The sequence below is a fragment of the Mustela putorius genome, unplaced genomic scaffold, assembly GCF_011764305.1.
Source record: "Mustela putorius furo isolate JIRA1106 unplaced genomic scaffold, ASM1176430v1.1 tig00000508_pilon_pilon_pilon, whole genome shotgun sequence".
NCBI lineage: Eukaryota > Metazoa > Chordata > Mammalia > Carnivora > Mustelidae > Mustela > Mustela putorius.
Window position 1 is genome coordinate 2,938,114 of NW_025421402.1, and position 16,543 is coordinate 2,954,656.

Consider the following 16,543-nt stretch of genomic DNA (forward strand, 5'->3'; position numbering starts at 1 on the left):
GGAAAGTTACCTTCTATTGCCCATGCAGTATTATGTTCTAGACTTAAAACCTTGAATCCTCCCAAGACACATTTTAGGCTAAGTAACCACAATTCTCAGAGACTTTTTTTTCCCCCCCACAGAGCTTTTTTATTCTTCTCCACTCTTTAATTTTAAATTGCTACTCCAAAACCTCTCCAAATTCTTGGTCTTACTTTAGCTTCTGCACTGCTACTTCTGTATCAGGTAGACATTTGGGGTTGCATGATTTTTTGCCTTGGGGTTTGTTGGAAATTACTTTTTCTAATGAAATTATTCTCTTTGCTAATATTTCGTAGCCCCTCTTCTGTTCCTATATACTACTCTTCTGCTTTCTCTTATTGCATATCATCTCTCCTCCATGTTCCTTCACTCTTTTGGATGATTGACAGATGCCTGCTTGCTGCCAGTGACACAGCTCTAGCTGGAGTTGATCACTCACTCCACTTCCCAGTTGCCGTACCCTCTCTTTGGTCTACATTCCTTTTAAATGCACAGTCTTGGGGGGGAAGGTGGTGCTGGGAAATGGTGGGTGAGCAGCATGTCCTGAAGAAAGTGACTGTGTGCTGTTTTGCAGTGCTTCATTTGGTAGAAGTAGTGACCCCACAAGTCCCTACATTTCAGCCAATCGCAATCCATCTGCTACCTCACCCATTACCATTGGTTCATCTACCTCTCAGGGCAGCAAGTGGCAACCTGCCTCTTCTTGCCCTGCACCAATCAGTGCAAACACTACTGCATCTGTACACCATGGCAGGTAAGGCTTCTTGGGGCCATTTGAGTTACAGTCATCGAAACTCATGCCTCTAGATGCACATATGAAATTCGAACCAAAGGGACTTTGGCACTGGGGATACAAGTTTGAATTCTTTGTGAAAATGTCCGTGATTTAACAAGGATGTTTTGTTTGGACTTGTATTAGCCACTCAGCAGTTGCTCATTGGGTATATATATATCTTGGTACTTGGTGTTTAGGCATCAACTTAAAATGACTTCTGTTGTGTGATTCCTGTGTAAGGGTCATCCTATTATGGGAAAACACATATTAAAAATATCCCCATACTTCACTTACATTAATTTTCCAGTAATTGTGAGTAGGAATCTTTTCTACTTACTCTTTTTTTCAGAGTATGAGATACAAACCCGAATCAGAAGAAAAGCTAACTCTTGTTCCAAAAGCTTCCTATAGCTTTCTAAAAATTCCTAGTCAATGAGAGAATTTTGCTGGAAACACTGTGGGAGGGAAGAGATTTGTGTTTGTCTGAATTTGTCTAGATTTGTGATATTCCTGGGGCAATGGTGTCTAGTCTGCCTAAGGGGTAGCATCAGGGTAGCATGGGCAAGGCTTCATTGTGAAAGTGCAACAGAACTTCAGCTGTGGTTTTGACTATGGCTTTTGACTGTATGTATGGTCAGAGATCTTTTTTACTTTGGGGTATGGCAAAGGGACCCCTTTTTGGGGGTTTGTTTCTAGAACTGACACAAAGAAAATGAAAAATAATGATGATAGTGTTGCTTGTTGCTGCAAGAACACTTGCTTATGGTAGTGCTTGATTGATTTTTGTCCATTTATTAGATTTCTTTCCTTAAAATAACTGGTGAGCATTGGTTGGCTCAGAGGGATAGCCTCGGGTTGGATTTATTATTAATAATACTATATAATTATGTAGAAATTTATTAGACCCTCACAATAATTCATCTGCACAGGCATAGTAAATATTATATCATAGATAAAGAAACTGAAACACAGAGAGTTTACTTGCTTAAGTATTAAGAGCTAAGACTAGGGAGAAATAGTAATGGCTGCCATTTGTTGAACCCTATCATGTGCCAAGCATTGGCTTAGGTAATTACAAAAATTTCATGAGCAATTGGTTTACTCCCATATAGCAGTAAATCTAAATAATTAAGGTTAAAATATGATAAAGGTTTATCTTGTTTTCTCTCACTTAAGAAGGTCCAGCAATAGCCAGGGCTGGCACCATAGCTTTGAAGTCATTAAAGAATCCTGGATCCTAATGTCTTTCTGCTTCACAGTCCTTAAATCATGCTTCCATTTCCATGGGTTGCCTCATGGCACAAAACAGCTGTTGAAGCTCTAGGAGTCATAACTGCATTCTAGGCAGGAAGAAGGAAGAAAGGGAGAAATACACAAAGAGGGAAGGCCTCTGAACGGAAGTTTCCCCCAAAGCACCAATTTCTACTGATGTCTCACTGGCTACCTCTAGCAGCCAGGAAGACTTTGGGAAATGTGAATTTTTTTTTTTTAAAGATTTTATTTATTTATTTGACAGAGATCACAAGTAGGCAGAGAGGCAGGCAGAGAGAGAGAGGAGGAAGCAGACTCCCCGCTGAGCAGAGAGCCCGATGCGGGACTCGATCCCAGGACCCTGAGATCATGACCTGAGCCGAAGGCAGCGGCTTAACCCACTGAGCCACCCAGGCGCCCGAAAATGTACAATGCTGGCCTCAATAAAGTCTGGGTTCTGTTAGGAAGAAAAGGAAAATGAATATGGGTCAGGCAACTCGCTATCTCAGGCACACGTACATTGTTTATAAAGAGGCCTCCAGTATATGAAGTACCATTTTAATTTTATAGACATGGAAAGTGAGACCCAAAACCTATTCATCTGCTCAAGGTCACATATCTAGTAAGGAATCGAGGTAGAGTTTGAACCTAGATTTTTCCATGTCAGAGATCCTGTTTAACTATTTTGTTTCCACTGAGCTTATGTTTTGTTTTTGTCAATACTAAGTATTTGCCAATACTAAGTGTTCTTCATAAATTATTTTATTTAATTATCACAAGAGCCCTGGATTTTATGGTATCATTATTCCCATTTTACAGATGAAGAGACTAGAGAGGTTAACTTGGCTGCAATGTAACACCAGTGGTTCCAGAGCCTCTGACGCCTGCTTTGGAGCTTTTCCTATTCTGGCAATCATTTTTTTTTTTTTAAAGATTTTATTTATTTATTAGAGAGAGAAGGTGTGTGCAAACAGGAGGAGCAGCAGGCAGAGAAAGAAGTAGGCTTCCCACTGAGCAAGGAGCCCACAATGGGACTCAATCCCAGGTTATGACCTGAGCTGAAGGCAGACACTTAACTGGCTGAGCTACCCAGGCGTCCCTTCCTACTCTGCTCTAATATTCTACTTGTAAAATCGTATCACACATCCAAATAATAGTTCAAGTCCTATTCTGTAATTCAGTAAAATAAAATCCTTGGCATTTCTACAGCAGAAAAAAATCACAGAGAGAACAAAACATGTTACTAACCTAAAAAGAATGTCAGGTAAGATTTTGATAAATGTAATTCTTTATAGCTTTGTTGCTGGGTAATTATATTGGTATGTCCTATAGACTTATACATCTTGTAAGTCTGAGGAATTTAATTTCACCTTTTTTCTGAGTCATTAATTGCTTCTGGGGAAGTGGCTTGTGTTTTTTAGATATCTCTTCAGAACTGTTCTATTTTTATATTTGCATCTAGGTACCCTGTTTAGATTTTTACAATCTGATTATTGCTTTCAAGCTTATTCTAATGATGTAATTATTTGAAAATGAGCTTATAGCTACTTATAAGCATTTCTGGTAATTGTGAGTAGGTGAAAAAAAAAAACAGATTTTTAGCATTCTTTATTTTCATTGCTTTTCCCATCTCTGTGAATATCAATTTTGGATCTCTGTTACCCCAGCAACAAGCTGTGACATCACAAATGATAGCTTTTTGGGTGGAGAGCCAATGGTTGCTCTCAACTCTTTGTTAAGAAACAAAGATCTTGTTTTCATGTAAATGAGTTTAATTATACAGCTTGCTGTTGGAAAGTCTGCAGTTAAGGTTACATATAGAATCTTAATAGTTTTTGTTTCGGTGGCTCATGTATACACTTAAGGATACAGGCAGTCAGGCCATTTGGTTAAATAGAGAGCAGTTGCTGAGCTAGGTGAGAAAGAACTAGACATATTGAGGTTGTATTTATCACATATATCTGGAATCCAAGAAGATGGTCATCTAATCTAGGCTGAGGACTACCACAGACTCCAACTGTCAAGAATTAAGGGGCAGGTGGAGATTAATATCGTAAGTGACTTTAGTGTTGTTTTCATGTGTGTGGAGAGGCCCTGCCTCTGTGTGTGCGTGTGTGTGGAGACCAGATGGTACTCAGGAATCATTTAAAGCACTCTTGCATATGTTACTATCTTCTTGTGCCATAGCTAATTTTTTAAAAAAATTTTAATCTTAAAAAATAATTCATGAAATAGAACTCTTTGGGCAGAGGATATCATATTAAATGTATAATCATACTGTTCTAAGATTTAAGAGCTCAGAATTGAAAAAACCAGTCAACCAGCAAATAAAATCTGAGCCAGAAGAGTCTCTAGTTAAACTTATCTCAAACCCTCTGTCTGTGTGCTGCTAGTGCTTTGTTATGTAGCATGCCTGACCATTCTCTTTCTGCTTGTGTTTTTGTGTGTTGGGTTTCAGGACTCCTTACAAATCCCAGGCTGACTCAACAACAGAGAAAACAGTAGACAATGTCTCTTCTAGCACCCCGCTCTGTGTGATCACTAACCGCCCTCCACCTAGCACTGCCAATGGGGTTACAACTGCCACTCAGCTCCCCACTCCTGGAACAGACTCCTCTGTGGAAGCCCGGGACAGGAGGAGGTATGTTCTGTACTGATTGCATTTGCGGGATTCTGCTTTGAGGTAGGATAAAGGAGTGGGTGTGAAGTCTTTCCCCCAATCCCAAATATATTTGTGAAAGTAGATCTTTATATTACAGTTTGGGTTTTCTATTTCGCCTCTGGGAGACTTTTGATGGAGCTCTTAATTATTTCTGATTATTTAACATAGATACTTATTCTGTTACGAATATAGGCATGTCTGTTTTCCACTTATCTTATAAAAGAAATCAGGGTCAGGCATGTTTCCCCCATTTTGTGATGGAGAACCTGAAGCACGGAGAAGGATCTTTTCTTTTGTTCTGAGGAGTCGATGAAGACTTTTTCGGCAGCAAAGAAAAGCAGTATCATGAAAAAGACTCCGAGAAATAAAGCTAGGATATCATTTTAATTCGTAAAAAAATACCAGAAAAAGAACTCAATAGTATATGATGATATGGTGGAACGGTAGGGACTGGTTACTGTACAATTTCTTCCAAGAAAAATTAGGAGAGAGCAGTCATATGTAGCACAGGAGAGGTTTAAGGTAGACGCTAAGAAGAACTTTCTGATAGCATTAGGAGATCTTGGAAAACGTGACCAAGAAAAATGGGACATTTTCCTCCACTTGAAAAAGTGGAAAAAATAGAATGCCCTCCATTTGGCTGTTTCAGATCTACTTAAAAACTGAAGCCATACTTATCCCTTTTTTAAGACTGGAAAAAGAAGTGAAATCTTATCAAAATTTAAATTTCCGTCTGGCTTCATTTTCTTTTGAATATCCAAAGGAAGAAGATTTTATGTTTGTGGGTGTGTGTATATGTGTAATAAATCAAGAAGTCTTATCATCTGTAAGAATAACGAGTTAAACTTTTTAGATGTTTGTTTATTGTAAAGACAGTTCGAAGAATAAAATTCTGAGAAGTTGAAGAGAGATGTTAAGTGAGTTGAAGAATAATGTTTTTCTTCTTCCTTTCTTTTCCTTTCTTTTAATTCCTTCCTTTCTTTTTTCATTTCTTTATATAAAAATAGAAGGAAGTCAGTTTCCTGGGCTAACACATTATAGAGCGTCATCTTTTCATTGGTTTCCAGCTAAGGAAATTTTAATTAATCAGTCTTGAATATTTAATGTTTATATATTTAATAGCTCAGATGGAATTAAGGTATTATTAGTTTCATCTAGGAACTAAATGCAAAATTAATTTTTTTCTGAATATTAGGTGAAAAAAAACTCCCTTTAAAAAAATGCTTCTGGGCTGAGGCAAGTAAAATGAGTTAAATTCATCATTAAGATCATGATCCCTGAAAGGATGGCTAAATCAGGCTTCTTATCAAACTGCATTATTAAATACTCATTGTATGCACCATTATTTAGAGAAACCTAGAGAGAGAGTTACTGTCTTCTGGGATTTTTATAACCTACAAACAAAATATAGTGCCTGCTACAGATTGTAATTTTGTTTTAGAAGTTTTACTTAAGCCACAAATATTTATTGGTTACATACTGTGTACCATATATTGTCACTAGGACATAATTCCTCAAGAAGCAGCAAATATAAGAATAGAAGAATTATATCAAAACATCACTGAATTAAATGAATGTGGTGTATCAAGGTAAGTGCATTTTTAGAATGGTGCAAGATAATAAGGAGATATAGCTATTTATTAGATAGCAAATAATCTTTATTAGACAAATAAGGTAATGGCACAAGATAAATAAGGAGATATTACATAAAGAGCTGTTGGACTCAGTCACCAGCATTCATTCTGTTCAAAATTTTATTGAGCATCGGCCATTGCAAAGTACTATGATGAACCTCGGTAATGCAGCAGTGAATGAGAAAAACAGTCTCAGCTCTTGGCAAACATATATGGTAGTGAAGAAAAACAAACACTAAATAATGTGATATATACTGTGAAGAAGTAGTATGAGTTGTTATGACCAAAGATCTGCCTACAGAAGACTTCCTTTCTTCTGTAGGATCGGAGAAGGTTATCTCAAGAGGATGATACTCCAAGTGTAAAGGGCAAATAACAGCTGGGAGAAGGGGATGAACATTCCTGCCAAAAATGTGACTGTTGAAAAGCCACTAAGGTGGAAAGGTGCTTGATCCTTTGGAGAATTTGGGGGGGAAAAAAAAGATTTTATTTTTTTGACAGAGAGAGACACAACGATCTAGAGAACACAAGCAGGGAGAGCAAGAGAGGGAGAAGCAGGCTTCCCGCTGAGCAGGGAGCCCAGTGCAGGGCTCCATCCCAGGACCGTGGGATCAGGACCTCAGCCAAAGGCAGACGCTTAACAACTGAGCCACTCAGGCCCCTCCTCTGGAGAATTTGAGAGATGTTGTGGCTTTGGGGTAGAGAGTTAGGGAAAGAGCAGTCTAAGGCGAGGCTTGAGGAACAAATAGGAGCTATATAATGCAAAGTCTTAGAGCCAAGGACAAAGATTGTGGATATATATGTTAAGAACCATGATGAGCTACTGGGAACATTTATTAAACAGCTTTATAAAGATGTAATTTATATACCATATAATTTAAGGTGTACAGTTCAGTCATTTGGGGTATATTCACAGATATGTGCAGTGATTACCACAGTCAATTTTAGGACATTGTCATCATCTTAAAAAGAAATCCCATACCTACCTTTCATTATTGGCCCTCTTGCTCCCACCCCCATCTCCCCATTCCCTAGACCTCAGCAACCACTGATCTACTTGCTGTTTCTATGGAATTGCCTATTCTGGACATTTCATATAAATGGAATCAATATGTGGTCTTTGTGACTGACTTCTTTCTCTTCGAATAATGTTTTCAAGGTTCATCCATGCAGTAGCATGTATCGGCGCTTTATTCTTTTTTATGGCCAAACACTATTCCATTATGTGGATATACTGCATTTTCTTTGCCATTCATAAGTTGGTGGACATTTGGGTTCTTTCCACCTTTTGGCTATTTTGAATTATGTTACTGTGAACATTCGTGTACGAGTTTTTGTGTGGACCTATGTTTTTATTTCTCTTGGCTATATATGTAGGCACAGAATTGCTGAGTCTTATAGAAAATATCCAAAAAGCAAAAATATAACATGACCTGACTTACATTTTTTTAAATTCTGGCTTTTAAACTCTGGTTACAGTAGTCCATATGAATTGGACATGGGAAGGATAGAAAGGAATAGATGTGGGAGGACCATTGCAAAAGAAAGGTGCATGAGAGCGAGCAGCGGCTTGCCCAAAGGTAGTAGCAAAAGAGATCGAAAAAAGTGAATGGACTTGGCTCAGTGGGTTAAGCCACTGCCTTCGGCTCAGGTCATGATCTCAGGATCCTGGGAACGAGTCCCGCATTGGGCTCTCTGCTCAACGGGGATCCTGCTTCCTCCTCTCTCTCTGCCTGCCTCTCTGCCTACTTGTGATCTCTCTCTGTAAAATAAATAAATAAATAATCTTAAAAAAAAAAGTGAATAGACTCGAAACTTATTTAGGAAAACGTTTAGCAACATGGTAGATGAATTTATAAGGACCCCTTTCCCATTATAAACATAGGAAAATAGAGTTGAGTTTAGAAAAGTGAAAGGAAACTGTGAAGTGACAAAAATGAGGAGAATCCAAAAGCCAGAATGGTTTGAGTGGCCCAGGGTTGGTATAAGACCTCTAGAACAGACGTCAGTGTCTGGAGGCTCAGATTTTAATGCCCATGCGTGGGTGTACGAAGTATGGCTTTGGACCTGACTAGGTCAGGAGCTGTAAGTAAGAACCCGTCTAAAGCTGGAGCTCTCGAAAGGCTGCCCAGTTCATGAAAAGGATACTTTGCCTGTGACCTGAAGAAGTGTCAAGGATGGCGCCTATTCAAGGGTCTGAGCAGGGACAGAAAAGTCTTCTGTGGGAAATTTTTTACTATCCATATATATATGTGTGGAAATCCCGAGCCAAGAATTTTATTTATTTATTTGTTTGTTTATGTATTTATTTATTTATTTAAGAGAGAGAGCGCAAGCATGTGCAGTGGGGAGGGATAGAAGGAGGGAGAGAGAATCTCGGGCTGACTCCATGCTGAGTGGGGAGCCCGATGTGGGACTTGATCTCAGGACCCTGAGATCATGACCTGAGCTGAGACCAAGGGTTGGATGCTTAACCCAGTGCACCACCCAGGCACCCCCGACCTAAGCCGAGAATTTACCATAGAAACTAGGTCTGCATTCTTGAAACTCTGAGGCCATAGGCACAAGCAATTTGAAACCACTGTGAAGAAACACATCAAAAACCCAGGGTACAAAGGATTTCTATAAAACAGTTGCCTGCCAAAGACAGACTCACGTAGGAAATGAACCACTCTGAGGAAAAGTTAACAGATGCAGATACTTAGATACTTAGCTACTTTTAGAAGAAGTACATGCAGATCACTATGTAGTAGAATTTTTGGATACAAATCAGAAACCTCAAACTATTACTTAATTTGGTAACAATAACTAGACGTGAAACAGTTGTACTGAGGATAGACGCATCTGTAAAAATGGCAAATTAATCAGAAGTGGTGCCTAGCATAAAATGTTTTGAAAACGTGTTGTTCCTATATAAAGTCCTATTTAAATGGGAATCCACATATGTAAAGCCGACTATCAATCCTTTATTGACAGAGTGCCATGTGCCAGGCACAGTTATTAGAGATACAAGGTCAAAGAAAAACGTCTTTCCTGCCCTTGAGTGTTTAAATTTATCTATTGTGGGAAGGCAAACAAGTAAATCAAATAATATAGTCAGTTGTTAAGTGCTCTGATAAGGATGTGTATAGATTGCTGTGGGAGCACAGAGGAAGGAAGACTAAATCAGACTGAGTAGGGTGACAGAGAAGGTATGCCAGAGGAGGTGAGTGGAGCTGAATTTTGAAGGCAGCTGGGAGTGAACTCTGAGTAGTAATAGGATGCTGGTATTTTAGAGGGCACACAAGAAATTCAACAAACAAGTTTAATATGCCTGAAGCAGGGAGCAGGCAAGGCCCAGTGTTGTATTCCTGAAAGTGTCTTTGTGAAGTAGATTTAGATGAATCAAAATTTAAAAAAAAAAAAAAATCTGTGGGCAAATGATTTTGTGAAAGAACGGCTAAACAGAGTTAAACAGAATTACTCCAAAGCCGCCTCAGAATCCTTCCTCTCAGGGGGCGGGGGTGGGTGGGGGGAGTTGGGTGAGGAAAGGGGAGTGTGGGGGTGGTTAGAATTTGCAGCATTTTCCAAATTTCTGTGTCCATCGAATAGTTCCGTTTTTGTTTTTTGTTTTTGTTTTTTTCCACAAAAACCCAAGACTGGTATCCCACTGGGTATACTTTGGAAATTGTGGAGCTAGAGAGGTAGGCAGGAACCAAACCATGTAGATTTTTGTTGTGCTATGCTGAGAAACTTGAACTTCTGTTTTCAAAGCTATGGAATACCATTGAAGTATTTTCAGCTAGGGAATGACTTGATCAAATAAAACATATCATTTAAGCCTTTACAGAATTAAAGCCAAACATAAGCTGAAAGAAAAAAACATAAGCTGAAAGAAAAAAAAATATCACATGTTTTGAAAACAGCTAAATTTTCCTTTTGAAAGAGCATGCTGGGTGCTAATTCTTCTCTTGAAGCTGCAGCTTTCTCTGTAATCAGCTCCTTGTGGAAGCATTGGGACTCCTGCTGAGAACCATGATGGAGGCCTGAAGCTCACATTCACAGGTCCAATTTGAAACAATTAGTGAACACTGGGATAAATGGGGCTTTAAAACTGGCCACAGGGAGACCTACCCAGTGGAAAAGCCATCTTCCAGAAAGAATCTCCATTTGCAATGTAATCAGAGCACATGGACTGAGGAGTAGGTCTTGCCATTAAAGCCGCACGGCTGGCATTTCTTTTCTGAGAATGCTTAGTCCTAAGAAGGGGTAGACGGGTATAGACGGGTATGTGCGTACCGACTGGCTTAAGATGAGTCTCAGCTTTACACTGTGTGCTCTCGTCTGTTCATAACTACGGATACATGATTGAATGGACAGAGCTAGAGACAAAAGAAATGGATTATGATACCAAACAATAATAAACATGGAAATCTTAACATTAGATTTTTCAGAGGGGGCCAAGGGTAGCTTTTTCTTTTCTTTTCTTTCCTTTTTTTCCCTGTATTTTCCGAAGTTCCAGAGTGATAAAGTATTACCATTACAAGCAGGGCAGAGGAAGGAGAGCTTGAAAAAAAAATTTTAACTCTAGAAACCACAGTCTTTCTTAACGATGTAAGTCTCTGAAGATGGCCATAGTCACTGAAGAGTTAACAAAAGAGTTGAGTTTCAAGGTTAAAGCCTCTGCCTTCGGCTCAGGTCATGATCCCGGGATTCTGGGATCGAGCCCCGCATCGGGCTCTCTGCTCTGTGGAGAGCCTGCTTCCTCCTCTCTCTCTCTCTGCCTGCCTCTCTGCCTACTTGTGATCTCTGTCTGTCAAATAAATAAATAAAATCTTTAAAAAAAAAAAAAAAAGCCTCTGCCTTCAGCTCAAGGTCGTGATCCCAGGGTTCTGGGATCCCAGAGCCTGCATCAGGCTCTCTGATCAGGGAGCCTGCTCCCCCCCCCCCCCATCTCTTTCTGCCTGCCTCTCTGCCTACTTCTGATCTCTGTCAAATAAATAAATAAAATCTTTAAAAAAAAAAAGTTTCAAGGTTTGTAGGATTTTAGATAATTTATGATTTTGCTACATAAGCTCAGTGCAGGCCTTTTGAAATAGTTTATTACTTTGAAGAAGCACATGATCTTGGATTTGCAAAGTTCCTTTGGTTTTCTTTCCTGAAAAGCTCAAGAGTGATTAAATGTATTCTCTTTACAAATGGAATTGCTGAGGCCCTAAGAGGTGGAATGATTTGCTTAATAGCACACCTGAGTCAGAGGCACAGTGGAGATTGTCACCCAGGCCTCTTTTTCCCTTGTCACTGAGCTCACCAATCATTTCTTTTGGATTTCAGAATAAAGGTTTTGATTCAAGGGCCCATCCATCTTAGTGGGGAGCCCAGCATGCAGCAGTCTACCTCCATGGCACCCTAATCACTGTCGTCCGGTCTTTGGAGTGACCCTGAGGATTTCAGAAACCAACAGGGTCATCTGATTGTAAAGGAGTTGATTTGACTGGCAGACAGCGGGACAGAAAGGGCGAGTGGCAAGCAGTTGGCAGACAACTCTACAGGGGCATTAGAGCCAAGCGGCAGCTGTCACAATAGCGTAGTGGCTGGGTTCATTTTCCAAAGCGCCAAGTTTTCCTTAGCAACAAAATGTAAACAGTTCCCTTGGCTAATATTAGAGTCTGATAGTGTCTGCCTTTGATCCTCTTGCTGTTTCTCCTTTAGCTTTTTTGCCTCTCAACCCAACCCCTGAATTTTGCATCTTTCTTTTTTTAATGTATGCAACTTCGGTAAGAAATGAGATCTAGATTACAACATACTACCACTTAATGCTGAGTTTTACATCTTTTTTATTGATGCTGTTTCCTTTTTTTAGAGAAACAGCCAAAATAGTTTTTCTCCATAGTGAGCTAAAATTGGGGGCGCCTGGGTAGCTCAGTATGTTAAGCATCTGCCTTCCACTCAGGTCAGGATCCCAGGGTCCTGGGATCCAGGCCCGCATTGGGCTCCCTGCTCAGCGGGAAGCATGATTCTCCTCCCTCTGCTCCTCCTCCCCACTTATGCATGCTCTCTCTCTCTCTGTGTCAAATAAATAAATAAAATCTTAAAAAAAAAAAAAAAAAACTAAAACTAAAATTGTTTCCCTTTCCCAGATAGCCCGCATGCGACCATGCTTGGTCAGGATATGGTCAGTATTGGCTGAGTCATATATACCACACTTACCGACCTTCTTGAATCCCATGGGGTCCATGTAAGCTAGGTAGTTATTCCTGCTAATGTGAAGCTGTCAGCAAATTAATTTGGCATCGTCTTTGGAATGTTAGAAATTTAAACCAAGTAATTAAACTCTGAGTCATGGTTTTTTAAAGTCATTTGACTCATCTCTCTGTCTCCAGGCTAAAGACAGGCAGTTGTCCATTGGAAAAGGCGCCCTAGAAAGGGGATTCCACAGCTCCTCCACTCTCAGCTTTGATTCTAAAATTAGTATTTTTCTCTCCCTATCTAAAAGACTGCAAAGAAGCTGAACTTAATTCATTTTTCTCTACTGAGATAGTTCTTTCTCTTCCTAACTGTGACTGCGAACAGGAAGAGAGTGAAATGTGTATAGCAGTAGATACATTTTCTGCCCCCATCCTGGGGGTTTCTGGGTTGCTTAGGTGATAAGTTACTATGTTACCTTATTAGTATATATAGATTATGCTCTCCTGATTCCTTTCCTGCCTAGTTAGTGAAGTCAGTATCTGTTGTTTTGTAACCAAGGAGGCTCCAAACCCTGCATGCACTATTTGATACTGTTGATTCTAGGGTGAACATTTTTCACATTTCAATGTCTCTAAAGCCAGGATGTCTTACTGCTGGTTGTTCTAGTGCATGTGTGAATTTGGTCATAGGTATTTCATTACTACCACTGAGGTATGTGCATTGCTGGTACAAAGTATGTCTAAATCTGAAAGATCCCTTTCAGTAACTATTATACCAAGTGCTGAAAAGGTGATGAAAAAAAGCATGTGTGATTGGCACTGCTTTTTCTTTATTAGTGGTAACGTGCCAGTGCAGCTTACAGTGGGCAATCGTTAGCTTTGGTGCAATGTGGTCCCCTTTAGCCAGTGAGAATGATGCTATTGATTTATATTTTAAAAACATGAACTGGAAAGTGACTGCTAATGCGTATGTGGTTTCTTTGTGGGGTGATGAAAATGTTTCAAAATTGATGATGGTGATAATTACATAACTGTGAGTGTACAGAAAACTACTGAATGGTACGCTTAACTGGGGATGGGAACTGTATCTCCAAAAAGCCATTTAAAAATAACACTAAGACCATATAGGTCCACAGAACTGTTCTGGGAAAGAAGACCTTGATGGTGCCTGCTAAGAGTTACTATGGTAAGATTTAAGGGTCTTAAATTTCCAAGTCTGTTATCTTTTTCCCTGTATTTCTGCGGCTAACCACAGCTGTTAAGACACAAACTCACTTCATTTTCCAGAGACAGTGGCATTTGTCACATAATTCCTCAGCACACCACTTAACAGTTGAGGAGTGGAGCTTTAAAACGTTCCCCTACCCCTTCGGGACACATGCATTCCAAAGAAAGGACAAGAATCTGTTCCCTGGTGCGGTAGAGCCTCTAGTGGTTCTGTCCCAGTTCCCCAACCACTTCAGAGTAAAGTGAGCATTCACCCAGCACCTGCTACTCAAAGCCCTTATCAGCTGTGTTTTTACAGTTAATCTCCTTCTGATAAAGTGGTTCTTTTTTCCGAGCTGTATTGTGACATGTGGGAGGGACCAAAATGTTGTGCCCTCTCTCAAATCCCCCTCCCCTTTCTCTCCTATGAGTTGATTTTCCCGTGTTGGAACAATCTCATAAAATGAGCTCTGGTGTTTACTAGGTTACTAGGGAAGGACAGTCCAAGGAGTGGCCACCTGTTTGTGAAAATTGGGCTTCTGGGAAGCTGCTGCACAGGTGTGTGGCAAGGTGTGTCTCAGGTAGCTTGACCTGCTCTCACCTAGAATGATTTGATCTGGCAGTGGAGTTCCTTACTCTTCCTGGTTTTATGGAAATCCGAGGCACAGGAAGTTGATCTTTGTGTTCTGGGGAATTGAATCAAGCCCCTGCCGTAATTTACTAGCACCTTCTGTATTTGGGAGCTAACTCGGTATGCTGAGTTGAGACATCAGGAATGGGCATGGAATAGCAGAAGCAGAAGGTAAAATTTCTTTGCTTGTTGGCTTTGATGTCCTAGATGTGTGTATCTACCCTCCGTGCTCTTCCCTTCCTTATGGTCCTTTGGGAAGCTGACTTTATTGCATACCTTGTGTTGGTGGTGGTGTGGTTGGGAGAAGAGGGAGAGGGTGGGTGTTTAAGAATAAGATGTACATGGGCACCTGGGTGGCTCAGTGGGTTAAAGCCTCTGCCTTCAGCTCAGCTCATGATCCCAGGGTCCAGGGATAGAGCACCACATTGGGCTCTCTGCTCAGCAGGGAGCCCGCCTCCCTCTCTCTCTCTCTCTCTCTGCCTGCCTCTCTGCCTACTTGTGACCTCTGTCTGTCAAATAAATAAATAAAGTCTTTAAAAAAAAAAAAGAATTAAAGGTGTACAGTTTCAGAATAACCGGTTTAGAACTTCTCTGGTGTTTGTTCATATTCCTAAAGAATTTAAACATGTGCACTAACTTAAGGATCCCACCCAAGAGGTTAGAGTGGCAGAGGACAACTAATAATTTTAAGAAGTAGAAACATGCTTCTCTTTTCAAGAAGAAACTGACATCAGTAATGTATTCTTAAGTTGGATGATAGGTGGTGGTTGTATTCTTTTTTTTTTTTTTTAAGATTTATTTATTTACTTTAGAGAGGAGGGAGGGGCAGAGAGAAAGAAGGCAGACTCTTCGCTGAGCACTGAGTCTGACATGGGGCTCCATCCCAGGACCTTAACCATAGCCTGAGCTGAAACCCGAGATTTGAACTCTTAACTGACTATGCCACCCAGGCGCCCCTGGTGGTTGTATTCTTTGTATCTTTTTAAGTCTTAAATATTATATAATATATTTTAAATAAATGAAACAAAAAGAATTTTTGGATATGTAGGACAATTGCAGAGAGAAGCTGGTTTAGGTAAATGAAAGGTTAGACTACTCCTTGAGTTGGCCTTTGAACAGGAAATTACAAAATGCAAAGACTAGCTCATTGAGCTGTTTACATACTACAAACCATACATTCGCATTGAATCTTCATGGAAGTAAATGTTTCCCATACCTACAAGAGGAGAAGTTTCCTAAGTCATCTTTTATATTCCTAGGACCCATTTTTCTAGACAAAATTCAAAATCATGCTGTGTCCGGCCATGTAAAGAATTCTGTGGATGGGTAGTCATTTCAGCCCTGTAGAGAGATCACTCACTAGAGTCTGAGCTCAGCTTGTCCAGAACTAAACTTTGGCTCTTCTCACTGGTCCCTCTCTACTCTTCTTCTTGGGCTTTGTGTCTTTGGCATCGTATCACTCTGTGTACTCAGGTAGAAAACGCTGGCTATTTCCCGAACATGCTTTTCCTTTTATGACCCTCTTTGTGCTCGACCTTTCTGGAAAGGGCTTCTATCACCTTCCCCACTGAACAAGAGTCTATTCATGGGGTGAAAACCCACCACTGGCTACCCTGTTTCCCCAGCTCCAGGCTGCACTCAGTGCAGTCTCTAGAGTGTTCTTCGGTAGCACTTTTCTTAAGACTGCTTTAACTAATTAATTAAATTAGATGTTGTCTCTCCTCATTACTACATTGTGAGCTTCTTTTTTAAAAAAAAAAGATTTTATTTATTAATTTGACAGACAGAGATCACAAGTAGGCAGAGAGGCAGGCAGAGAAAGGGAAGGAAGCAGGCTCCCTGCTGAGCGGAGAGCCCGATGTGGGGCTGGATCCCAGGACTCTGGGACCAGGACCTGAGACGAAGGCAGAGGCTTTAACCCACTGAGCCACCCAGGCGCCCCTACATTGTGAGCTTCTTGAGAATGCTTTTTTTATTGGGTTTTCTGCATACCACAGAGCCTAATACATAGTGGGGGTTGGGTAAATACGTATAGAAGAAACTTCTCAGTGAAAATGGGCCTCTGTGTAGTAATATACTCTTTCCAGAAGGTGGCAGCAGAAGAACGTCAGTTGATCTACTTCATGTAAGGTGCCCTAAGACCTGATTTTGTGTTTGGGTCAGTTTGCAGATAAGCGTGTTTATCCCATTCCGTAT

The 16,543-nt window shown here is 40.3% G+C and overlaps 1 protein-coding gene across 10 annotated transcripts in view; it reads left to right on the forward strand.

Annotated features, from left to right (window-relative positions):
* Nucleotides 1-16,543, forward strand: part of PPP1R12B (protein phosphatase 1 regulatory subunit 12B) — a 220,815-nt gene that overhangs the window by 89,846 nt on the left and 114,426 nt on the right. For 6 of the 10 annotated variants that reach the window (XM_004756303.3, XM_045081017.1, XM_004756302.3 and 3 more), the window contains 2 exons: nt 596-775; nt 4,506-4,688. In XM_004756303.3, coding sequence (XP_004756360.1) covers nt 596-775; nt 4,506-4,688 — 363 coding nt within the window. Of the gene's footprint in view, nt 1-595; nt 776-4,505; nt 4,689-14,264; nt 14,287-16,543 lie in introns of those variants that run through there. The other 4 variants (XM_004756305.3, XM_004756306.3, XM_004756308.3 and 1 more) reach the window with 3 other exon arrangements.